The sequence below is a fragment of the Cardiocondyla obscurior genome, linkage group LG03 (genome assembly GCF_019399895.1).
Source record: "Cardiocondyla obscurior isolate alpha-2009 linkage group LG03, Cobs3.1, whole genome shotgun sequence".
NCBI lineage: Eukaryota > Metazoa > Arthropoda > Insecta > Hymenoptera > Formicidae > Cardiocondyla > Cardiocondyla obscurior.
This window is the reverse complement of record NC_091866.1, coordinates 6,767,789-6,794,847: the sequence shown is the minus strand read 5'-3', so window position 1 is coordinate 6,794,847 and position 27,059 is coordinate 6,767,789. Positions and strand designations below refer to the sequence as shown.

Here is a 27,059-nt window from a genome sequence, read left to right as displayed (position 1 = left end):
AATAACAGAAAACATAAATATTATCGTAATAATTATATATAATTCGAAGTACTTTTCAGACTAGTGTAAAACTATCTAACAATCTCATATTATACCTTATACATGTAACATCTTTTCTAAGTAACGACAAATTAAAATATATACGCGGCATTCCAAATTTTGCGCTTGAATTTTAACGAAAATTACATATTAGATTACGTTAAGATAATTTACGTTATTGTAACATGTTTCTGTGTTTGCCGATAAACAGTCACCAATCAATACGAAAGAATATTCCTTATTAAGTACAAAACTATTGAAAAAGAACATAGCAGTCGTTCATTTTACATTAATACTACCGGTGCGGACTCTGACACTCGAAAGTGACAGTCCCAGCACCCACCGGAGATATTGGTGTAAATCGAAAAACTAATTTATTCCATTTTCAAAACAATGTTTCCAAAACCAACAAAACAGTCGTTTGTTTTACACTAATATCACCGGTGCGGACTCTGCCACTTGAAAGTGACAGTCCCAGCACCCACCGGAGATATTGGTATAAAACTAACAACTGCTTTGTTAATTTTGAAAACTTTGTCTGAAAAGTGGAATAAACTAATCATTCGTTTTACACTAATATCACCGGTGCGGACTCTGCCACTCGAAAGTGACAGTCCCAGCACCCACCGGAGATATTGGTATAAAACTAACAACTGCTTTGTTAATTTTGAAAACTTTGTCTGAAAAGTGGAATAAACTAATCATTCGTTTTACACTAATATCACCGGTGCGGACTTTGCCACTCGAAAGTGACAGTCCCAGCACCCACCGGAGATATTGGTGTAAATCGAAAGACTAATTTATTTCATTTTCTTTCTTTCTCCAGACGTTCTTTGGCATGGGCCAACCATATTTTGATGGGACTTGAAATATCTTCGTCCGTCGCATTATCATGTAGTCTTCTTATTGCACCTACAATAACACATAATGTTTATTTAAATTCTCATAAATAAATGTTAATCAAAGTACATTGTCAAAGTAAATTAATTTTACTCACACATAATTACTTTACAGATTTGTAATTGCGAGAATTTTTCTTTCTTTTTGGCTCCATACCAGCTGTAATTTGCTGCTAAATAATTTGAAAATACTTTTTTCATCAAATGGATACATGATGTCTTTATGTCGCGACATGTTACGCGAGACAATTGTTTAATCTGTAATATTAAATAATATTAGTACAAAATTTTAACTTTAGATTAAATTGATATTATTAGATAATCGTAATGGACTTACCAGTTGTTTTCTGTAGACTTCATTGTCTTGTAATTTATTTTCCATATCTTGGAGATCGTTTTCATTTTTTAACGGAAAATCGTGTGATACGTCAATATTTTTTTTGTCTTCGTTGTTATTAAATGGAAGTTTTTCCAAAATAAGCTTTTGATGCCTTTCAATAGCATTTATTTTTAATTCAATGGCCACCAATTTTTTTATTACAAATCGTTGAAAATTATCCGTTTCTGGAACACATAAAAGAGAAAAATAATCATAAATAAATCATTTTTAAATTAATATTCACTGAATTTTAAATTAATAAAAAATGTTCAGTTACATTAATTACCTTTGTTGCTAACAGAGACATTTGAAGGCTGCGAAAGAAGAGATTTGCTATTTTCTATTAATACGTTGGAGTATTTTGTTCATTTACAACAAATGATGCAACACATGTATCCAGGTTTTCTTCATTCAAATACAAATCTGAAAATTAATATTTCAATAAATACAAAGTTAAAGCGTTCTGTTGAATAATCTTTACAATTGTTAATGTATAACAAAATATTCAAATTATTAACTACAATTACGTGTTTTTTACCTTCTTTATTAATTACCAATACATTTGATGTCTCTGTTTCTGAACATATTGGCATATTTAAATAAGAATCGGATGTAGTAGATGTATGTGGCACATTTTCATTTTTGAGTATATCTGTAAATATAAATTTTAGTATTATACTATTTCTAATGCAATAACGTTGTTGAATAAAAATGTGACTTACTAGGCTCATGTATTTGTTTTTCAGGAATTTTTTTGTTTTGTTTTACTCCTTCTGAGAAATGGTGATCTGTAATTCATAAATTAACATTTAATTTTAACAATATTATTACATATGTATAATCTATTATCAATACTTTTTACCTATTTGCAAATTCTTGTTATTTTTGAACGGTGTAAGTCTATTTTTGGCAGTTTTGAAACGTTTGGTAGGAAATTGTGGAATGTCTGTCAATACCAGGTCGTCTGATAATTCGTCGTTACTTGAGTCGTTAAATGTTTTAGCTGCTCTGATTTTTCTTGACTTTTTCAAATTTTCTTGGACCTCACTTCCAGAATTAATATCAGATAATAATTCGGCATCTTTTAACTTTCTTCTTGCCAATTCGTAATTATCTAAAAAACACAATTTATTATATTAATAAAATAAGTAGGTACAATGCAAACAGTAAAAAATAATAAATAAAAAATAATTTTATACTATAGCTGTGTGCTACTTACTGTATGTTCCATAAATTTTTACAATGGGATGTTGCACCCACGTACATTTTGGATCTTCCATCAATTTAACAGCTTTATCGTAACGCTTGTTGTTTAAGGTTGTAAATGTTGGCCAGTAAGCTCCACTTAAGTCTGCATTAAACCATTTACTTGGTATAACTTGTAATCCATCTTCGAATTCTACGATTGCATATTTTTCACCCATTCTGCGTAGATAAATATCAATTTTCATTTGTCATTAAAAGTGTAGTAATGGAAAAACTGCATATGTTGAATTTTCGAGAGAAAACTTGACATATTTTTCAATAACATTTGTTAATGGCCAGCATTTCAAATCAGAGTAAGATTTCACAGATTAAATTCCAAGCAACGAAGATTGGCAAGGAGTAATAAACAAATCTTTTTTATCCAAAAATTGGTATCCGATAATGACAGGAATATTTTGTTTTGTACAGTGAGCCACATTTTCAATACATACTATAGCACCACAACTCAAACCACAACAACTATCAGCAAGTGTTTTAGCTTTAAATGTTAATCCTTTGAATTTAACAACTTTATATTGTGGATTATTGCAATAACGTAAAAGAGGACCATCGGTATGTGATGACAATAAATTGTGTTCTAAATCCACTGAATCAATCGGTGCAGTATTTAAATTAATTTCTTCTTCCATGTGTCTTCGTACAATTTGCTCTAAAGGTTTATCCGCTTTTCTGAGATAGTTTTTCAACACTTGCATGTAGTTTTCAAATTTAAAGGCACTAAAGTTGTCAAGAGATCCAAATTGTCTGACATCGTTCACAATATGTATGAGACTGTGAACATTGTGTGACACGTTGTACTTGTTATACAGTTTGACAAATGTTTTAATAAAAAACCGTATCAAATCTTGAACGTAATCTAGATATTCATAACGTATATTGTTTGAACATAAGATTCTTATAATGACGTGTAAAGTCATGAAATGAGTGTACAAGTTTTTTTTTAATATGCCTTTAAAAGCTATTGGTCCTGTATACAACAGTATTAACCTGAATTCTGTGGCTTTCCATAGTTTTACATCTTCTATTCTTCGTGGTTTTCTGGCAAACTCTGTAGGTATCGATGATTTTATTTCAGTTGTTAAACGTGTCGATATTTCTTCAATTGCTCTATGTTGTAACCGACAATATAAATCTCCATCTAACCACATGTATATTAATTTGCGCATTATTCCCAAGCACACTAAGTGCATATAATCAAGCGGAACATTTGAAACAGGCTTGAAATAAGGTATTTGCAGTAAGCTGCATGTTAAGTTAGCTTTGTGAAAGCTATCATCTACTTTTTGAATAAAATCTTCATCCGCTCTTAGTGGCGCATCAATTTCTGGGAAACATAAACGATTTTGTATATATTCTCCTTCTGTACTGCACTTCGTGCAGCTTGAATATCCAGTATGTCCTTTAATACATAAAACAAAAGCTTTTGCTGGTGTATCACAAATTAAAGCTTTTATTCTGCATTGTATATTACGACCTTTAATATCAATTCCATTTGTGCATATTTCAGTTGTCTCATTTACAAAATCTTTTAAAAAATCATTTACGTCTGCAGGTTTTTCATGACCATAATAAATTCCAATTGCAAATACATCACTGTACGAAAGAATTGAACCAAGTATGGGCCAGAATTGTTGTTTGGATGATTTTGAAATTGGTAATCCATCAATATTTACAGCTATGTTGATACTTCCAACATTTTCCTTGATACCGGTTAATATATTTAATATTTCTTTTTTCAATCCAAAATGACAGTAAGTTCCTGGTGGAACCAAGCGTACTTCTTGATTTCTCGGAGTTTTCAATAGCGAACGTGCATCCGAAGGTAATAATGAAAAACATGAATGATTTTTTATTTTCTGAAGCAATGCTGTTAGAGCCTTATGCGAAATTTGATATTGTACTGCCCAGGTAGCAAGAATTTTTTTTATACTATCTTCTATTACATTTTCATTATCTGATTTTGTGTTAGTTTCTGAATGACAGAAATCGATAACGTTTTCCATCTCGTGAAATAAATCATTTTCTTTTTGTTTTATACTTGAATCTGTACAATTTTCCAGATGTGTTTCCATGTGTAAATCTTCTGTAGATTTACATTGAACATTATTATATAATGTTACACTTGAACTAAATAATGCATTTGAAACATTTTGTGACTCTTGTAGAATTAGTCTGTTCATATGTCGTTTAGACATAAATGCAATGTCTTTTCTTTTCCGTTTTTTATCCATTTTAAATTATCTTATTTCTGTTAACATAATAAACGTAAAAAAAAAAAATCATTCATTTACATATGCGCTGTATGTATGAGTATGTATACATTAACAGCCCACAAAAGTATTTAAACATCAACTATAAAACACTTTATTAATTATAATAAAAGTAGGAAAAGCGCCAAAAAAAACAGATTATATGACGAAATATGGAAATATATGCCAAAAAAATAGAACAGGTATTATAAAAGATACTAAATAATGTAAAAACCAAAAGAGGATGTTCAAAAAAGTAAAGAAAAGGAATCATATATTCGATTTGTAACAAAAGAAAAAGAGCAACGCCAAAAACTTTAAAGAAATAACCCTATTGAATTCGGCATATAAAATATATGCAAGCATCTTTAACGAAAAAAAAGAAGTTATGAAAAAAGTTACACAAAACGTAATTCAGATTCAGAAAAGAGAGAGGAATGATTAATGCAGTATATGTAAGGACACAGTTAAAAAAGAAGAAAAAAAAAGTTTTTGCATTCGTTGTACATATTAAGGCAGCTTTTGATAGGAAATATAGAAGCAAATTTAATATTATATTGAGAGAAATAAAAATAAGAAATATTTGAAGTAAAAAAGTTATGAAAGTATACAAAGAGACAAGAAATTTAATTAAAATAAGAAAAAAAATCAGAGAAACTTTGGACGAATTTCGGAGTCAGATAAAAATGTTCACAGAACCTGACGCTTTTTAATGTTTACTTCAAGAATCTCAAAAAAAAAATAAAGAGAATACAAACGGGAAAAATAGTAATAAAAAAGGATAAAATATGCACAATAACATATGCAAATAATACGATTTAAATAAAGAAAGAAATAAGAACAACAAAAACAAAAATAAAAGTACCAAAGTGTCAAAACGTAAAAATGTATATAAAAATGTAAAAAATGTAATCTCTCATGCAAATAAATATCGTACGAACCTGTATTTCGGTTGACAATGTCCGTGGTGCGTGGCAATAAATACAAAATCCAGCTCCAGCTCACGCTGTTCGTGCACACGTATGTGTGCTTATTACATGCTCGTTTAACCTGCAACATAAAAAACAAGAGTTATTAAAAATTATTGTCACCGTACAAGGCAATGTGTAATCTCTCATGCAAATAAATATCGTACGAACCTGTATTTCAATTGACAATGTCCGTGGTGCGTGGAAATAAATACAAAATCCAGCTCCAGCTCACGCTGTTCGTGCAGCACGTATGTGTGCTTATTACATGCTCGTTTAACCTGCAACATAAAAAACAAGAGTTATTAAAAATTAGTGTCACCGTACAAGGCAATGTGTAATCTCTCATGCAAATAAATATCGTACGAACCTGTATTTCTAGCGACAATGTGCGTGGCGTTGTACTGCAATTCCCCCCAGAACCTTACTTAACCTTAGTTTTAGCCGCACGAGCATAACTGCATAACAGAAAAATATGGACATGTGTATAAAAATATAGTATAATATTATACAAGATAAACTTTAATTTTAATAAAATGAATATTAAAATGTGTTTAAATACAAAGATGTAAAAGATTTTTTAGATTATTACCTGTGAGGTTATGCTCGTAAAGCTCCGATCGGGCCGGCGGAACGGAAGAAAAGACTGTAGAAACAGTAATTCAAAATGGCGTACCAATGAGTATGTTCAGAAGATATATTTAGATGCAACTTATCACGAGCGTTCTTTGAACGTTTTCTAAACATACTTAATATGGCGGTATGTTCTTAGTATATTTTGAGAACATACGAAAAAATACTTTTCAGATGTTATTCAAATATTCTCAGTATATTACTTACATTTAGTGTAGATATTGTGAGTTTATTCTGAGAATATACAACAAAATAACATACTATTAAGATGTTGTACGAATATTCTTTGTATATTACTTACGTTACGTATATTTATAGTAAAAATGTAGAATATTCGAATGATATCATGTGCTATTAGGGATAATATGCCAGTCGAAAAGAAAATTGTTGGTAAACGGCAATTGCGTAGAAAAATTGAACGAAAATTAAAAACAGTACTAGAAAATTGCAGTTTATCAAAAAACAATGATACTTCTTTCATCTCTACACAATTAAATTTAAAAAATAAAAAGTTTGCATGTCTAAATAATGCAGAATTTAATTGTACGTGCGAATCGTGTTTTATTAATATTGGAAACTTATCTCGTAATAATGTAGACTATAAAAATACGTTTGATAATTTTACTAATGAAAAAGAATTGAATTTGGAAGATGGTATTTATAATTGCGAAAATATATTTAAGATTAATGAAAATTATATGCTGAATTGTAAAACGACTGATTTTAATAATGTGAAAACTTATTTGTCACTTATGAACACAAAGGATGCAAAACATACTCCCATACGTGATTTAAAAGAAAATTATTTTGAATATAATAGAACTAAATGTACAATATTCAGTAGTGATAATTTACGTAAATGGGCTTTAAAAAATAATATCACGCATACTGCACTCGATGAACTTTTGCAAATGTTGAAAATAACTTATGATTATTTACCGCTTACTGCAAGATGTTTCTTAAACACTCCACGGGAAACAAAAATATTTTCTTTAAATAATGGTGAAATGTGTTATTTTGGCATAGAAACAAAATTAAAACAAAAATTAAAATATGGGTTAAAAATTCCATCAATACATTATATTATTAAATTGGATTTTAATATTGACGGTTTACCGCTGTTTAAAAGTAGCTCGATTGAAGTTTGGCCTATATTATTACGAAGTGACACATTAATTGATAATTCACCATGTAGGGTGGGTTTATTTTGTGGAAGTGGAAAACCTGATCCATTGGAATTGTTTTTAGACAATTTTATAAAAGAATTAAACTCTCTTTTATTAAATAATATTGAATATAAAGATAATGTATATAGAATAAAAATAAGATCTTTTATTTGTGACGCACCTGCGAGAGCAATGTTAAAAATGATTATGGGACATACAAGCAAACACGGATGCGAAAAATGTTGGATAGTAGCAGAAATCGAAACTTCTAATAAAGAACATGATAAATTTCCTAAATTCTATCGTAAAAGAAAATTGTACTATCCAGTAAAGAAAAAATACAAAGAAGGAAGAGATAGTGATTTTTTATTAAATTAAATTTGTATTGATAAGGTCCGTACACATATTAAAGGTACATCTCTTTTACTTAAAATCAAAGATTTAGGATTAGTAACACAATTTCCTTTAGATCCTATGCACTTGATATATTTGGTTGTTGTAAAACGGATTCTGGTAAACTATTTAGTAGAAGGAACACGTAAATGTAAATTATCGAAAAGACAATTAATTAATATGAGCAATAGAATGGAACAATTACGAAAATATGTACCATGCGAATTTATTAGAAAACCACGAAGTTTTGAGAAGATAAAAAGATGGAAAGCTACAGAATTCCGGAACTTTATAACATATTTGTTTCCTATTGTTATGTATAATAATTTAGATAGTAAAAGATACGATCATCTCTTATTGCTGCATATAGCTGTAACAATATTATGCAGCAAAATATTAATAGATTCATATTTACATATTGCTAAACAAACTATACTTAAATTTGTTCAGAAGTCAGCAATCATTTATGGTCCTTGTTTTGTAGTATATAATGTACATTTACTGCTTCATATTTGCAAAGATGTTGAAATGTATGGTCCTCTAGAAAGTTTTAGTTGTTACCCATATAAAAATTATTTAGGCAAAGTAAAAAATTTAGTTCGTGGTACCAGGCTCCCTATTCAACAAATAGCTAATCGAGTAACAGAATTAGATTCTTTATCTTTAAACAACTCTATTGTGAAAAAGTATATGCCTAAAAAAATTATTAATAAATCTGAAAATAAACATTCCTTTGAATGCTTGATTTTAATAACCGATCGTTTTAAAATTTCTATAAAAAGACCAGACAATGCTGTATCGGTTTACAATAAAGTTGTTGAAGTTAAACATATTTTTTATATAGAAGGCCGTTACAAACGTGTTGGAACACCTTTTAGATATATGCGTAATTTATACAATTCTCTTAAACCATCTTCCAAATTAGGAATATATTTTGTTTACAGTTATGATTTATCAATAACATTTTACGTAGAAGAAATACATTTTAAATATCTTATTTTTCCATTTAAAAATGGATTTGCTGCATTTTTAATTAAACATCAAGAGTAACATAAATATGTTATACGCACATATACAGAGTTTTTATAATTAAACACAGGACACTTTAAGGATAGCACCGTAAAAGAAAAAACCCGTAAAAAGTTTGTAGACAGAAATGAGTACGTATGCTGTAGTGCAATTTTTGAAAAAAGGTCAAAAAGAATGTTCAATTGTTCCTCTCATTTGGATAACTGATAACAATTCAGATTGTTACTGGCCAAACACCAAATCTGATGTGAAATTTACATCTTTAGTAAAGTCTAATGCAGTATATCAATCCTCATGGAAAAAATATGATATTGACACTGTTCTACATACAGATGGTTTGTATATATATGAAACTTATATTTGAAAACTATATGCAAATGTACTATACGTTTAATATTCTGCAAATAGATGTATCTTAATATTTACTTATATAAATGTTTAGATAATTATGATTCTGCTAAGCAGTTTCTTAACACTTATATTGAACAAAGCACATCAGATAACACTACAATAGTTGATAAAAATAATTTAGTTAGATCCAAATGTAATAAAATAGAAAATAGTAACAAAAATAACAATTCGTCAACTCTAAAGCGTAAAAAAAAACAAAAAAATAAAAAAATGTCCTCTAAAAGAAATAAAAAAGTAGTACGAAGTCCAACTCCGTCCTCAAGTACTAGTACAGAAGATCTAACAGCTTCAGTGGACAGTTCTTCGACAATTGATGTGACATCAAGTAATAGTCTTAATATTGACAAAAAAAGAGAGATTAAAAACCATATCTTTATGAACAGATCCCAAAATAATACAGGTTGTTTGCTACAAAGAACAGTTAGTGGTCCGCTCCAAAATCAATTAGAACACATAAAAAATATACAATCTTTATCACAACAAATATCTGCGGGCCCTGTTATCACATCTATTCAGCCCGTCAGTGGAATTATCACAAAATTAACACCAAAACTTGGATGTAATAATATCAAAGAAACTTCATTTGATTTAATGGAAACAGATAAGAAGTGTCAACCTATTGATAAGACGTTTAATCCTGGTTGTAGTATCGAAACTTCTTGTAAGAAAAATTTTGTACTATTACCTGAAACTGAATTTCAGCGTGTTGTTCTCTCATATTTACAAAGTATTGAAATAACATACAAACAAATTTTGTCAAAAATTAACATACTTTTACGGAATAAGGATTCAACACAAATAATCACATCTAAACCTGAAGGATTACCAGAACTTCCTCTTTCAACAATGGAACAATTTTAAAAAATGGAAACATTATTAGATACTGAAGAAAACTATAATTATTATGTAAGTATTGTTACGTTTTCTTTTTGTATGATCAGAAAAACGTATTTTATTATAAATTATATATTTCTTTCTTTCATTACAGCGCACAAGACTAGCATCAATTGGAGGTGAAAATCAACGTAGTTGTGTGATGAGTATGTTGAAATATTTGTTAAGTAATAAATTAGCAACATACTTTAATTGGGCTGGACCAAAAAATAAGATCGCATTTAAAAATAAGAAAATTATGAATGTTATTTATGGTACGTATAACTTATAATAAGTATTACAGTTAAGCAATAACAATTTTAATGTAATTTAATAAAAATATTATTACACGTATTTATTTTTTTAGAAAGTGCTAGACTTGTCTTCGGAGAAATAAATGGACCATATACTGGAGATAAAATCATTGAAAACTCTGTAAAAGATTGGCTAAAGTTAGCAAGTAATTGACTAAGTTATTATGATTTTAAAAAAACTAACTTCTCTTAAAATACTTTTTTTTATCATTTTTTAATAGAAAACTAATAACATTTGTTATAATCCGCCTATGATGTTGTATTTTTATTTTTATTTAATTAATTCTTATAATGTTTACTTTATCACACGTTTTTTTTATTTATGTTATAAAAACTAATAATTTCAATAATTATTTTGTAACTTTTTTGTATGGCTATCACATATAACATTAAATTTTTACAATAAATTTAAAAATTATAAAAATTGTAAAATTTTTAAATATACTTGTATACACAAAAAATAGTTTTGCTACAAAATTTTTTTTTAATACTTGATCTGAAAATTTATTTATTAAACCACTAAAAATATTGCTATATGTGGTTACTTCATATAGTACCCAAAATGTTACTACTTATGTAGAATTAATTGTTTATTATGGTTGAACATTCTTTATAATTACATTTGCAATTTAATATTTTTTGTTTTTTTATTTAATTTGTGAAGTAACTAAAGCTGATAAATAAACTACTATTTTTGTGTATTAATAAGTTATTTAATAGTTTTGGAAATATTTGTCTTTTTTCTTGTTTCTTGTTTCAAATTAGACACATATACAGGGTTTTACGTTGCAACATGTTACTCCCAAACACTATGGGTAGTGAATTAAAATTGGAGATGAAAAGTTCTGTACAAATTTTACAGAACTGTATCAGGACTTTTTATCTACAATTTTAATTCACTATCTATAATTTTTGAAAGTAACATGCTGCAACGGAAAACTCTATATATATATAGTATATAAATGCGTTTATAAGTACGTGTTAATACGTTTATTATATATATAAGGTGTTTATTTTCTCCTCGGAGGTACACCGGGACTTTCGCTTCCCCAATTTTCTGCTTACAATTTCATAAAATATATCTTAAAACTTCATTCTTATCTCTAAACTATTTCTACTTTTATAGTCTTCTTTCTTCTTACAGCCGTTTCCTGAAAGTAAAACTTATATCCTACGCCTTTTTTCCTATTCTATTACCTACGCATCGAGAGAGAGAAAGATCACACATCCATTCATTCTTTACATTATTTTGCCTTAATTCTACCTTAAATTCTATCTTTGGACCCCCGCTTCTGACGCTTTTTTCTTTCATACTTTCATTCACTCCTATTTTTTTCCCTTGTTCTTTCCAAATTTTCCAACCAATCAATCCCCTTTCCTTCCCCTCCCAGAATTTCCTCCACCATTTCCTCCCAACTATTCTCGTTTCCCCAGTCTATACATTCCTCCCATATATGTTCTCACGTTTCTTCCTTCTTTAAACAAATTCTACATTTTCTTTTCTCCTCTCCCTCCCAATATTTATTTTCTCTCATTTCCTCCCCTAATCTAAATTTTGCCACTCTTTGCCATTTTTCTTCTTTCCACCCCAATTTTAAATATCCTGGTATCCCTTCCTCTTTCACTTTTTTATAATACTTATTAAATTTTGACTCTTTTATTTTTTTCCATCTTTCCTCTCTTTGCCATTCTTTATCCTTTTCCACCAAATATTCCCCCTTTATTTCCCCTCTTTCTCTTAGATCTTCCACCTCTTTTCCCGACCACCCAAATTTTTCAAAAAATTCCTCTTTTTCTTTTTCCCATTTTCCTTTGCTTCTTCCCTCCCTTGCTCTTTCCTTCATTTCTTCCCAGCACCATTTTGCTAGAACTCCTCCTTTCCCTTTTTCTAGCCGTTTTTCATATTTCCATGCTCTCATCCCTGCTCTACCTTTCAATTTATCCCTCTGTAGTTCTTCTCTCACTATATATCCTGGTACATATCTTCTTACTCCCAGCACCCATCTCAAGTATTTTTCCTGTAATATCTCCACCTCTTCTCTTTCCTTCCATCCCCATATTTCCACGCCATAATTAATAACCGACCATACCAGTTTATCAAATAGCCATATTCTTTTACTCCAATCTTTTCCAAATTTTCTTTTACCTATACTCCACACCTGCCCCATTATTCTTGCCGCTCTTTTTACTCTGTCCTTTACATGCTCTTTCTGCTCTCCATTTCTCATGATTATGTATCCCAAATACTTAAAACTTTTAACTTCCTCTATTTCTTCCCTTTTCCATACTCATTTAGTTTTTTCCATCTCCCTCCCCCCCTTTCTACACCTCATTATCTTTGTTTTCTTTACATTCACTTCCAATCCCTTTTCCTTTACATATTCTTCCATGTTTTTAATCATTTCTTTCATCCCTGCCTCATTTTCTGCCAGTAGCGCAATGTCATCCGCGTACGCCAGCGAGTAAACTCTCTTGTCTTTTATTCTTATACCCCCCCATCCTCCTTTTTCTAATTCTTCATCTATGTCTGCCAACAAGAGTGTCAACTGGCTAGGACTAAGCGGACAACCCTGTCTTACTCCCTTTGTCGTCCAGAAACTTTTCCCTTCTTTATCCTTTACCTTAACTTTATTCACCGTTTCCTCTAATATTTCTTCACACCTTCTTATCAATCCCTCCCTTACCCCTTTTTTCTTCATTGTTTCCACCAATTTTCTCCTGTCTACAGAGTCAAAAGCCGCTCTCAAATCTATAAACGCTATTACCATTTTTCCTTCCTTTTCCTCTATCTTCTTATTTAGCAGGTAATTTAACACATATATTTGATCTACTGTCCCCATGTCTCTTTTAAAACCGGCTTGACTCTGCGGTAATATTCCTTTTTCTTCTATTTTTTTTCTTAATCTTTCTGCTAACACAGATGCATACACTTTGTACGCAGTCTGTGTCAACGTTATCCCTCTATACTCTTCTACTTTTTTACCTTTTCCTCTTTTTAACACCGGAACTACCACACCTTCTCTTCATTCCTCCGGCATTCCCTCCCCCCTCCATACTCTTTTGCACATTTTCCATAATTTCTCTTTTACTTCCCCCCCTCCCCATTTCCATATTTCATTTTCTAAACCATCACTTCCTGCTGCTTTTCCTTTTTTCAACCTTCTTATTACATTTTCAAATTCTTCTCTATTTATATCTTCCTCATTGTCTTCTATTCTGTCTTCTCCTATTTCTTCTCTTACTCTCCATTCCACTTCTCCTAACATTTTCTTAAAATATCCGTCCCATTCTTCAATCTTTATTTTTTTCTCCACTTTCTTCCTTTTTTTTCTTCCCTTGTTTACTACTTTCCATACTTCTCCTTCTGTTCTAATCTTTTCTATTTCTTTCTCCTATCTCACCTTTTCTTGCAATTTTTTCTCCTCACATAGCTTCTTATATTCACTTTTCTTCTTTTTATAATTCTCCTTACTCCCTTCCCCCTTCCTCCATTTTAGCATTTCTTCCTTTACTTCACCTTTTTTCCTTTTACAATCGTCATTCCACCATCTTTCTTTTGGTTTTTCCTTCTTCTTTATTTTCATTTCTTTTTTAACTACATTCTTTGTTTTTTCCAGTTCCTTACTAAAACTTCTCCAATTTTCCTCCGTATTGTTTTCTTTCTCTCTTTTTTCTTTATATTTTTCCCTGAAAATTTTCTTCTCCTTCTCACTCCAAACTAGTCTCGTGCTCTTTTTTATACCATATTTACATCTTCTCCTCTTTCCTCCCTCCATTTTTATCGTCACTATTAAGGGTAAGTGGTCTGAGTCCACTTCCTCCCCCACCTTCATTTCTACTATTTCTCCTTTTGATTCCACGTTACTGATCACATAGTCTATCACTGTTTTTCCTCTTCCCCCTACATATGTCCATTCACTCTTTTCATCTCCTCTTGTACAACCATTGACTATTCCCCATCCTGCTTCTTCCAAAGCTTTACAAAATTTTTTTTCTTTTCCTGTAATTTTTTTATCCTTTGTTTTCCTTTTTCTCTCTTCCTTATCTTCTTCTTCTTTTTCATCATCCCATAGCTCGCCCTCTTCTCCCGTCCTCACATTAAAGTCTCCCCCTATCAGATATCTCGTTCCTTCCTCTTTTTCATCTATCCAATTTCTCATATTCTCTGTTAAGTCTTCTAAATCCTCATTTACATATACCCCTGCTATTTTCCACCATACTTTTCCACTTTTTATCTTTATTCCTATTATTCCTTTCCTATCTTCAAATTCTAATTTTTCTCCTTCCAATTCCTCCCTCCATCCCATCACCATTCCCCCATTGCCCTCCCTTCTTATTTTTCTTTTCTGCTCCCTTATTTATCCATTTGTAGCCTTTTGGCAGTCTGCTTCTTAACCCCTTCCATTTTTTTTCTTCCAATCAAGTTTCACACATATAAATCACCTCCCATTTCTCCATGTTCTTCCAGAAATCTTCATCCTTGTTTTCTATTTCTGCCACGTTCCAAAAAATTATTCTCACGTTTCTATCTTTTATCTCCGCCTTTTCCTTTCCTCTCTCCTTTTTCTCCTTTTTTTTTCTTTTTTCCTTTTATCTTTCCTTTTTTTATTTTTTTCTTTATCCTTTTCTTTTCCTCTTTCCTCATCTTTTCTCTCCACTTTTTCCAACTCATTTACTTCTCTTCTTCCGCCCCTTTTCAAAAACTTGCATTTAATCTATCTGCTATTACCCTCTTCCTTTTATTTCCTTCTTTTTCAAACTCTTTCGCTCCATCCCATTTTTTCAATTCTTCCTTCAAATCATCTCATATCCACATTTCTTTATTTACCCATATCTTCTTGTATCCTATTTTTACCTGTTTTCCTTCTCTTTTCAATCTATCCGCTTCTCTCTTTATGAGCCATTCTACTTTCCTTTCATATTCTGTCAGATCGTCTCCTATCCATTCCGTCCTGTCCTTTAGTTTTCCCTTGCATTTTAATATTTCCAGTTTTTCTTTAAAGTTTTCCATCTTTACCCACATCATACCATAACCTCCTTTATTTACTCCTCCTATCTTATTTACATCCTCTATCTTTGCTTTCACATCTGTTGCTTCTATTATTTCTCCCATTTGTTCTTTCAACGCCTTTTTTTCTTCATTTTTTATCTTTATACCTCTTATTATTAAATTGTTTTTCCTCCATTTTTTCTTTTCTCTTTCTTTTGCCATTTCCAACATTCTCGTTCTTTCTTCCAAACTTAAAACCTTTCCCTGTATTTCTGCTGGTATTTCCATTTTACCTCCCTCATATTTTTTTTCTCTTATTTTTTTTTCCATCTCATCTATTCTTTTCTCTAAATTTATCTTCTCTTTTTTTCCATATTTTCTTCAAACTTCTATTTCCTTTCTGATTTGTACCTTTATTTCCTTTACCTTCTCCATCTGCGCTTGGATCCTTGCGAATCCACTTCTCATCTCCTTTATCACCTCTTCAAAACCTTTCTTGCTTATTCCTCCTTTACCACCCTCTTCTGTTGTTTTCACCGGCGATCTATAAACTTTTACACTTTTCCTAAATCTTTCCCAACCCTCTATTTCGCCTTTTTCCTCTTGCTTTTTCTTCCTTTTCTCCCCTTGCTTCCACGCTTCCATAATTGGCAAGCTGTTGGCCCTTTCCCTTCTTAACAGTTCTACCTTTGCAGGTCTACCCATTTTCTTCTTTATTTTCTCTTCTCCTTTTTCCTCTTTTCTTTCCTCACTTCCGCTCTCCACATTTTTCTTTTCCTGGTCACTCATTTTCCAAATCTTTTTTATCTCTTTTCCCTTTGTTTTTGTTACCTCTTACTCTCTCCTTTACCCCCTTGCCTTCCTCCTTTTGTTTGTCTTACACACGGTTTTTTCCCTGTCACCGCCAACTTATCCTCAAAAAGAACTCCTCTTTATATCTTTTCCGATTTTTCCCTTTATTCTTACCTTTGCTCTTTACCCTCACTTGCCCTCCTTAAAAACCCTTCCCTCTTTCCCTCAAACCAACCCTTTACTTCTGAAGAACTATTTTACTCCCACAAGACCTTTTTCTACATGCACTCGCTCAGACACACAACCATTCGCTCTGCAATTGGAAACGAAAGTCAATAATACGTTTATTATTATGTACCGTAACACGTTTATTAATAAGTTTTTTAACACGTATAAAAATATGTTTCTTAATACGTTTATTAATATAAAAAAAAATACGTTTATAAATAAGTAAATAAATACGTATATAAAATGGGATAGGTCGGGGACATGTCTACCAGTAATATACGTCTATCTCATATGTTTATTACACGGTATATACGTACGTATTATTTGACTATTATTTGTATTTTATTTTAATCTGTGTTTATTGGGCGTTGCCAAATTTCAAAAAATTTTTTTTTGTTTTTTAGCCATATCTCGGCTACTGGTGAAAGTAAAAGGCTCGAAATAGAACCGTATGCATCTTTTTTAAATGCCGCACAATGATATGTTGCCAGATTTTAATAATATTTTTTTTCGTTTCTTGGCCATATCTCGGTTACTGGTGAAAGTAGAAAGCTCGGAATAGGCCCGTATGCATTTTCTTCAAGTTTTGCACAATGCTACGTTGCTAGATTTCAAAAATATTTTTTTTCGTTTTTTTGCCATATCTCGGCTACTGGTGAAAGTAGAAGGATCGGAATAGGCCCGTGTGCATCTCCGTTAAGTGCCGCACAATGCTACATTGCAAGATTTCAAAAATATTTTTTATTGTTTTTTGGCTATATTTCGGCTACTGGTGAAGGTAGAAATTTCAAAATAGGCCCGTATGCATTTTTTTCAAGTTTTGCACAATATTACGTTGCCAGATGTTAAAAATTTTTTTTTTTTTTTAGCCATATCTCGGCTACTAGTGAAAGTAAAAGGCTCGGAATTGGACCGTATGCATTTTTTTTAAGTGTTGCACAATGATATGTTGTCAAATTTCAAGCATATTTTTTATCGTTTTTTGGCCATATCTCGGTTACCGGTGAAAGTAGAAAGCTTGGAATAGGCTCGTGTGCATCTCCGTTAAGTGCCGCACAATGCTACGTTGCCTGATGTTAAAAATATTTTTTATTGTTTTTTGGCCATATTTCGGTTACTGGTGAAAGTAATGGCTCGGAATAGAACTGTATGCATCTTTTCTAAGTGTCGCACAATGCTATGTTGCCAGATTTCAAGAATATTTTTTATCGTTTTTTGGCCATATCTCGGCTACCAGTGAAAGTAGAAAGCTCGGAATACGGTCGTATGCATTATTTTCAAGTTTCGCACAATGCTAAGTTAACAGATTTAAAAAAATATTTTTTGTTGTTTTTTGGCCATATCTCGGCTACCGATGAAAGTAGAAAGCTCGGAATAGGCCCTTATGCATTTTTTTCAAGTTTCGCACAATGCTACGTTGCCAGATTTCAAAAATATTTCTTATCGTTTTTTGGCCATATTTCAACTATCGATGATAGTGGAAAACTCGGACTTGGCCCGTATACATTTTTCTCAAGATCCGCACTATGGTACGTTAACAAATTTCAAAAATATTTATTTTCGTTTTTTTGCCATATCTCGGCTACTAGTGAAAGTAAAAAGCTCGGAATAGGCCCGTATGCATCTCCTTTAAGTGCCGCACAATGCTATGATGCCAGTTTTTAAAAATAATTTTTATCGTATTTTGACCATATCTTGATTACTGGTGAAAATAGAAAGCTCGGAATAGGCCCGTATGCATTTTTTTCAAGTTTTGCACAATGCTACGTTGCTAGATTTCAAAAATATTTTTTTTTGTTTTTTTTGCCGTATTTCGGCTACTGGTGAAAGTAGAAGGATCGGAATAGGCCCGTGTGCATCTTTGTTAAGTGCCGCACAATGCTACATTGCAAGATTTCAAAAATATTTTTTATTGTTTTTTGGCTATATTTCAGCTACTGGTGAAGGTAGAAGTTTCAAAATAGGCCCGTATGCAATTTTTCAAGTTTTGCACAATATTACGTTGCCAGATTTTCAAAAAATTTTTTTTTGTTTTTTGTCAATATCTCTGCTTCTGGTGAAATTAGAACGCTGAAAATAGTCACGTGGGCATCTGCTGACGTCACCGCACAATGATACGTTGCAAAATTTTCAAAAACTTTTTTATCGTTTTTTGTCAATATTTTAGGTTCTGGTGAAAGTTGAACGCTGAAAATTGTTACGTGGGCATTTGTTGACGTCACCGCACGATGATTCTTTGCCAGATTTTAAAAAATTCTTTTTTCGTTTTTTGTCAATATCTTTGCCTTTGGTGAAGGTAGAACGCTGAAAATAGTCACGTGGGCATCTGCTGACGTCACCGCAATGATACGTTGCTAGATTTTCAAAAAATTTTTTTTTGTTTTTTGTCAATATCTCTGCTTCTGGTGAGGGTAAAACGCTGAAAATTGTTAAGTGGGCATCTGCTAACGTCACCGCACGATTGTTTTTTGCCAGATTTTCAAAAATTTTTTTTTTGTTTTTTTGTCAATATCTCTGCTGCTGGTGAAAATAAAACGCTGAAAATTGTTACGTGGGCATCTGCTGACGTCACCGCACGATGATTCTTTGCCAGATTTTAAAAAATTCTTTTTTCGTTTTTTGTCAATATCTTTGCTTTTGGTGAATGTAGAACGCTAAAAATAGTCACGTGGGTATCTGCTGACGTCACCGCACAATGATACGTTGCCAAATTTTGAAAATTTTTTTTATTGTTTTTTGTCAATATTTCTGTTTCTGGTGAAAGTAGAACGCTGAAAATTGTTACGTGGGCATCTGCTGACGTCACCGCACGAAGATTCTTTGCCAAATTTTCAAAAACTTTTTTTTTGTTTTTTGTCAATATTCTTGCCTTTGGTAAAAGTAGAACGCTGAAAATAGTCACGTGGGCATCTGCTGACGTCACCGCACAATTATACGTTGCCAGATTTTCAAAAAATTTTTTTTTGTTTTTTGTCAATATCTCTGCTTCTGGTAAGGGTAGAACGCTGAAAATTTTTACGTGGGCATCTGCTAACGTCACCGCACGATGATTTTTTGCCAGATTTTCAAAAACTTTTTTTTTGTTTTTTGTCAATATCTCTGCTTCTGGTGAAGATAGAACGCTGAATATGGTCACGTGGGCATCTGCTGACGTCACCGCACGTTGATTGATTGCCAGATTTTTAACAATTTTTTTTTCGTTTTTTGTCAATATTTCTGCTTCTGGTGAAAGTAGAACGTTGAAAATAATCACGTGGGCATCTGCTGACGTCACCGCACGATGATTCGTTGCCAGATTTTCAAAAATTTATTTTCGTTTTTTGTCAATATCTCTGCTTCTGGTGGAATTAGAACGCTGAAAATTTTTACGTGGGCATTTGTTGACGTCATTGCACGATGATTCTTTGCCAGATTTTAAAAAATTCTTTTTTCGTTTTTTGTCAATATCTTTGCTTTTGGTGAATGTAGAACGCTAAAAATAGTCACGTGGGTATCTGCTGACGTCACCGCACAATGATACGTTGCCAGATTTTGAAAATTTTTTTTATTGTTTTTTGTCAATATTTCTGTTTCTGGTGGAAGTAGAACGCTGAAAATTGTTACGTGGGCATTTGCTGACGTCACCGCACGAAGATTGTTTGCCAAATTTTCGAAAATTTTTTTTTTGTTTTTTGTCAATATCTTTGCTTCTGGTGAAGGTAGAACGCTGAAAAAGGTCACGTGGGCATCTGCTGACGTCACCGCACGAAATTTTGTTGCCAAATTTTCAAAAATTTATTTTTCGTTTTTTGTCAATATCTTTGTTTTTGGTGAAGGTAAAACGCTGAAAATGATTACGTGGGCATCTGCTGACGTCACCGCACTATGCTTCTTTGCCAGATTTTCAAAATTTTATTTTCGTTTTTTGTCAATATCTCTGCTTCTGGTGAGGGTAGAACGATGAAAATGGTCACGTGGGCATCAGCTGACGTCACCGCACAATGATACGTTTCCAAATTCTAAAAAATTTTTCTATCGTTTTTTGTCAATATCTCTGCTTCTGATGGAAGTAGAACGCTGAAAATTGTTACGTGGGCATTTGCTGACGTCACTGCACAATGATACGTTGCCAAATTTTCGAAAATTTTTTTTTTGTTTTTTGTCAATATCTTTTTTTCTGGTGGAAGTAGAACGCTGAACATTGTTACGTGAACATTTGCTGACGTCACCGCACAATGTTACGTTGCCAAATTTAAAAAAATTTTTTTTTTGTTTTTTGTAAATATCTGTTTTTCTGGTGGAAGTAGAACGCTGAAAATTGTTACGTGGGCATCTGCTGACGTCACCGCACAATGTTACGTTGCCAGATTTTCAAAAATTTTTTTTTTGTTTTTTGTCAATATCTTTGCTTCTGGTGAAAGTAGAACGCTGAAAATTGTTACGTGGGCATCTGCTGACGTCACCGCACGATGATTTTTTGCCAGATTAAAAAAAATTTTTTTTTGTTTTTTGTCAATGCTTTTGCTTTTGGTGAAGATAGAACGCTGAAAATGGTTACGTGGGCATCTGCTGACGTCACCGCACGATAATTTTTTGCCAAATTTTCAAAAAATTTATTTTTGTTTTTTGTCAATATCTTTGCCTCTGGAAAAAGTAAAACGCTGAAAATAGTCACGTGGGCATTTGCTGACGTCACCGCACAATGATACGTTGCCAAATTTTTAAAAATCTTTTTTTTGTTTTTTGTCAATATCTTTGCTCCTGGTGAAAATAGAACGTTGAAAATTGTTACGTGGGCATCTGCTGACGTCACCGCACGATAATTTTTTGCCAAATTTTCAAAAATTTTTTTTTTGTTTTTTGTCAATATTTTTGCTTCTGGTGAAAATAGAACGCTGAAAATAGTCACGTGGACATCTGCTGACGTCACCGCACAATGATACGTTGCCAGATTTTGAAAAATTTATTTATCGTATTTTGTCAATATCTCTGCATCTGGTGAAGATAGAACGCTGAAAATAGTCACGTGGGCATCTGCTGACGTCACCGCACGACGATTTTTTCCTAGATTTTCAAAAAATTTTTTTTTGTTTTTTGTCAATATCTCTGCTTCTGGTGAAGGTAGAACGCTGAAAAAAATCACGTGGGCATCTGCTGACGTCACCGCACGATGATTCGTTGCCAGATTTTCAACAATTTCTTTTTCGTTTTTTGTCAATATCTCTGTCTCTGGTGAAAGTAGAACCCTGAAAATTGTTACGTGGGCATCTGCTGACGTCACTGCACAATGATACGTTGCTAAATTTCCAAAAATTTTTTTTTTGTTTTTTGTCAATATTTTTGGTTCTGGTGAAAGTAGAACGCTGAAAATTGTTACGTGGGCATCTGCTGACGTCACCGCACAATGATACGTTGCCAGATTTTCAAAAATTTTTTTCGTTTTTGTCAATATTTCTGCTTCTGGTGAAGGTAGAACGCTGAAAATAGTCACGTGGGCATTTGCTGACGTCACCGCACGATGATTTTTTGCCAGATTTTCAAAATTTTTTTTTTGTTTTTGTCAATATTTCTGCTTCTGGTGAAGATAGAACGCTGAAAATTGTTACGTGGGCATCTGCTGACGTCACCGCACGATGATTCGTTGCCAGATTTTCAAAAATTTATTTTCGTTTTTTGTCAATATCTCTGCTTCTGGTGAAATTAGAACGCTGAAAATTGTTACGTGGGCATCTGCTGACGTCACCGCACGATGATTTGTTGCCAGATTTTCAAAAATTTTTTTTTGTTTTTTGTCAATATCTCTGCTTCTGGTGGAATTAGAACGCTGAAAATTGTTACGTGGGCATCTGCTGACGTCACCGCACGATGATTCTTTGCCAGATTTTCAAAAATTCTATTTTCGTTTTTTGTCAATATTTCTGTTTCTGGTGGAGGTAGAACGCTGAAAATTGTTACGTGGGCATCTGCTTACGTCACCGCACGATTATTCTTTGCCAGATTTTCAAAAATTTTTTTTTTGTTTTTTGTCAATATCTCTGTTTCTGGTGAAGATAGAACGCTGAAAATAGTCACGTGGGCATCTGCTGACGTCACCGCACAATAATACGTTGCCAAATATTAAAAAATTATTTTATTGTTTTTTGTCAATATCTTTGTTTTTGGTGGAGGTAGAACGCTGAAAATTGTTACGTGGGAATCTGCTGACGTCACCGCACGATGATTTGTTGCCAGATTTTCAAAAATTTTTTTTCGTTTTTTGTCAATATCTTTGCTTCTGGTGAAATTAGAACCCTGAAAATTGTTACGTGGGCATCTGCTGACGTCACTGCACAATGATACGTTGCTAAATTTCCAAAAATTTTTTTTTTGTTTTTTGTCAATATTTTTGGTTCTGGTGAAAGTAGAACGCTGAAAATTGTTACGTGGGCATCTGTTAACGTCACCGCACAATGATACGTTGCCAGATTTTCAAAAACTTTTTTTCCGTTTTTTGTCAATATTTCTGCTTCTGGTGAAGATAGAACGCTGAAAATAGTCACGTGGGCATTTGCTGACGTCACCGCACGATGATTTTTTGCCAGATTTTCAAAATTTTTTTTTTGTTTTTGTCAATATTTCTGCTTCTGGTGAAGATAGAACGCTGAAAATTGTTACGTGGGCATCTGTTGACGTCACCGCACGACGATTTTTTCCTAGATTTTCAAAAATTTTTTTGTTTTTTGTCAATATCTCTGCTTCTGGTGAAGGTAGAACGCTGAAAAAGGTCACGTGGGCATCTGCTGACGTCACCGCACGATGATTCGTTGCCAGATTTTCAACAATTTTTTTTTCGTTTTTTGTCAATATTTTTGTTTCTGGTGGAAGTAGAACGCTGAAAATTGTTACGTGGGCATCTGCTGACGTCACCGCACGAAATTTTGTTGCCAAATTTTCAAAAATTTATTTTTCGTTTTTTGTCAATATCTTTGTTTTTGGTGAAGGTAAAACGCTGAAAATGATTACGTGGGCATCTGCTGACGTCACCGCACTATGCTTCTTTGCCAGATTTTCAAAATTTTTTTTCGTTTTTGTCAATATCTCTGCTTCTGGTGAGGGTAGAACGATGAAAATGGTCACGTGGGCATCAGCTGACGTCACCGCACAATGATACGTTGCCAGATTTTCAAAAATTTTTTTGTTTTTTGTCAATATCTCTGCTTTTGGTGAAAGTAGAACGCTGAAAATTGTTACGTGGGCATCTGCTAACGTCACCGCACGATGATTTTTTGCCAGATTTTCAAAAAATTTTTTTTTGTTTTTTGTCAATATCTTTGCTTCTGGTGAAATTAGAACGCTGAAAATTGTTACGTGGGCATCTGCTGACGTCACCGCACGATGATTTGTTGCCAGATTTTCAAAAATTTTTTTTTGTTTTTTGTCAATATCTCTGCTTCTGGTGGAATTAGAACGCTGAAAATTGTTACGTGGGCATCTGCTGACGTCACCGCACGATGATTCTTTGCCAGATTTTCAAAATTTTTTTCTTGTTTTTGTCAATATTTCTGTTTCTGGTGGAGGTAGAACGCTGAAAATTGTTACGTGGGCATCTGCTTACGTCACCGCACGATTATTCTTTGCCAGATTTTCAAAAATTTTTTTTTCGTTTTTTGTCAATATCTCTGTTTCTGGTGAAGATAGAACGCTGAAAATAGTCGCGTGGGCATCTGCTGACGTCACCGCACGAAATTTTGTTGCCAAATTTTCAAAAATTTATTTTTTGTTTTTTGTCAATATCTTTGTTTTTGGTGATGGTAAAACGCTGAAAATGATTACGTGGGCATCTGCTGACGTCAGCGCACGATGATTTTTTGCCAGATTTTTAAAATTTATTTTTCGTTATTTGTCAATATCTATGCTTTTGGTGAAGGTAGAACGCTGAAAATGGTCACGTGGGCATCTGCTGACGTCACCGCACAATGATACGTTGCCAAATTTTGAAAAATTTTTTTATCGTTTTTTGTCAATATCTCTGCTTCTGGTGGAAGTAGAACGCTGAAAATTGTTACGTGGGCATTTGCTGACGTCACTGCACAATGATACGTTGCCAAATTTTCGAAAATTTTTTTTTTGTTTTTTGTCAATATCTTTTTTTCTGGTGGAAGTAGAACGCTGAACATTGTTACGTGAACATTTGCTGACGTCACCGCACAATGATACGTTGTCAAATTTTCAAAAATCTCTTTTTTGTTTTTTGTCAATATCTTTGCTTCTGGTGAAAGTAGAACGCTGAAAATTGTTACGTGGGCATCTGCTGACGTCACCGCACGATGATTTTTTGCCAGATTAAAAAAAATTTTTTTTTGTTTTTTGTCAATATCTTTGCTTTGGTGAAGATAGAACGCTGAAAATGGTTACGTGGGCATCTGCTGACGTCACCGCACGATGATTTTTTGCCAATTTTCAAAAATTTTTTTTCGTTTTTTGTCAATATCTCTGCTTCTGGTGAAAGTAAAACGCTGAAAATAGTCACGTGGGCATCTGCTGACGTCACCGCACAATGATACGTTGCCAAATTTTCAAAAATTTTTTGTTTTTGTCAATATCTCTGCTTCTGGTGAAGATAGAACGCTGAAAATTGTTACGTGGGCATCTGCTGACGTCACCGCACGATGATTTTTTGCCAAATTTTCAAAAATTTTTTTTTTGTTTTTTGTCAATATCTTTGCTTCTGGTGAAAATAGAACGCTGAAAATGGTCACGTGAACATCTGCTGACGTCACAGCACAATGATACGTTGCCAGATTTTGAAAAATTTTTTTATCGTTTTTTGTCAATATCTCTGCTTCTGGTGAAAATAGAACGCTGAAAATGGTTACGTGGGCATCTGCTGACGTCACCGCACGATAATTTTTTGCCAAATTTTCAAAAATTTTTTTTGTTTTTTGTCAATATCTTTGCTTCTGGTGAAGGTAGAACGCTGAAAATGGTCACGTGGGCATCTGCTGACGTCACCGCACAATGATACGTTGCCAGATTTTCAAAAATCTTTTTTTTGTTTTTTGTCAATATCTTTGCTCCTGGTGAAAATAGAACGTTGAAAATTGTTACGTGGGCATCTGCTGACGTCACCGCACGATAATTTTTTGCCAAATTTTCAAAAATTTTTTTTTTGTTTTTTGTCAATACCTTTGTTTCTGGTGAAAATAGAACGCTGAAAATAGTCACGTGGACATCTGCTGACGTCACCGCACAATGATACGTTGCCAGATTTTGAAAAATTTATTTATCGTTTTTTGTCAATATCTCTGCTTCTGGTGAAGATAGAACGCTGAAAATTGTCACGTGGGCATCTGCTGACGTCACCGCACGATGATTTTTCCAGATTTTCAAAAATTTTTTTGTTTTTTGTCAATATCTCTGCTTCTGGTGAAGGTAGAACGCTGAAAAAGGTCACGTGGGCATCTGCTGACGTCACCGCACGATGATTCGTTGCCAGATTTTCAAAAATTTTTTTCGTTTTTGTCAATATCTCTGCTTCTGGTGAAATTAGAACGCTGAAAATTGTTACGTGGGCATCTGCTGACGTCACCGCACGATGATTTGTTGCCAGATTTTCAAAATTTTTTTTTTTTTTGTCAATATCTCTGCTTCTGGTGGAATTAGAACGCTGAAAATTGTTACGTGGGCATCTGCTGACGTCACCGCACGATGATTCTTTGCCAGATTTTCAAAAATTTTTTTCGTTTTTGTCAATATTTCTGTTTCTGGTGGAGGTAGAACGCTGAAAATTGTTACGTGGGCATCTGCTGACGTCACCGCACGATGATTCTTTGCCAGATTTTCAAAAATTTTTTTTTTTTGTCAATATCTCTGTTTCTGGTGAAGATAGAACGCTGAAAATAGTCACGTGGGCATCTGCTGACGTCACCGCACAATGATACGTTGCCAAATTTTCAAAAATTTTTTTTTCGTTTTTTGTCAATATCTTTGCTTTTGGTGAAAGTAGAACGCTGAAAATTGTTACGTGGGCATCTGCTGACGTCACCGCACGATGATTTGTTGCCAGATTTTCAAAAATTTTTTTTCGTTTTTTGTCAATATCTTTGCTTCTGGTGAAATTAGAACGCTGAAAATTGTTACGTGGGCATCTGCTGACGTCACCGCACGATGATTTTTTGCCAAATTTTCAAAAATTTTTTTTGTTTTTGTCAATATCTTTGCTTCTGGTGAAAGTAGAACGCTGAAAATGGTCACGTGGGCATCTGCTGACGTCACCGCACAATGATACGTTGCCAGATTTTCAAAATTTTTTTTGTTTTTGTCAATATCTTTGCTTCTGGTGAAAATAGAACGCTGAAAATTGTTACGTGGGCATCTGCTGACGTCACCGCACGATGATTTTTGCCAAATTTTCAAAAATTTTTTTGTTTTTTGTCAATATCTTTGCCTCTGGTGAAAATAGAACGCTGAAA

General features: G+C 32.9%; 4 protein-coding genes and 2 pseudogenes across 4 annotated transcripts; 1 reads left to right on the top strand and 5 right to left on the bottom strand.

The window, feature by feature from the left end:
• Positions 1-342: 342 nt before the first annotated feature.
• LOC139113891 (uncharacterized) lies at positions 343-2,870 on the bottom strand. The gene is made up of 7 exons (XM_070675337.1): positions 2,537-2,870; positions 2,180-2,431; positions 2,040-2,105; positions 1,856-1,969; positions 1,276-1,502; positions 1,037-1,196; positions 343-951 (listed from the first exon to the last, which is right to left on the bottom strand). Exons 1-7 carry the CDS (start codon positions 2,766-2,768, stop codon positions 845-847), a joined length of 1,158 nt encoding a protein of 385 aa, XP_070531438.1. The 5' UTR covers positions 2,769-2,870; the 3' UTR covers positions 343-844.
• Positions 2,775-4,689, bottom strand: LOC139113792 (uncharacterized; annotated as a pseudogene).
• A 4,459-nt stretch (positions 4,690-9,148) lies between these two features.
• Positions 9,149-10,812, top strand: LOC139113890 (uncharacterized; annotated as a pseudogene).
• A 2,830-nt stretch (positions 10,813-13,642) lies between these two features.
• Positions 13,643-14,932, bottom strand: LOC139113888 (golgin subfamily A member 6-like protein 2). The gene is made up of 3 exons (XM_070675336.1): positions 14,332-14,932; positions 14,021-14,214; positions 13,643-13,888 (listed from the first exon to the last, which is right to left on the bottom strand). Exons 1-3 carry the CDS (start codon positions 14,930-14,932, stop codon positions 13,643-13,645), a joined length of 1,041 nt encoding a protein of 346 aa, XP_070531437.1.
• A 491-nt stretch (positions 14,933-15,423) lies between these two features.
• Positions 15,424-15,897, bottom strand: LOC139113887 (uncharacterized). The gene has a single exon (XM_070675335.1). The coding sequence runs from the start codon at positions 15,895-15,897 to the stop codon at positions 15,424-15,426; it is 474 nt and encodes a 157-aa protein (XP_070531436.1).
• A 93-nt stretch (positions 15,898-15,990) lies between these two features.
• On the bottom strand, positions 15,991-16,398 carry LOC139113886 (uncharacterized). The gene has a single exon (XM_070675334.1). It carries the CDS (start codon positions 16,396-16,398, stop codon positions 15,991-15,993), a length of 408 nt encoding a protein of 135 aa, XP_070531435.1.
• Positions 16,399-27,059: the final 10,661 nt, after the last annotated feature.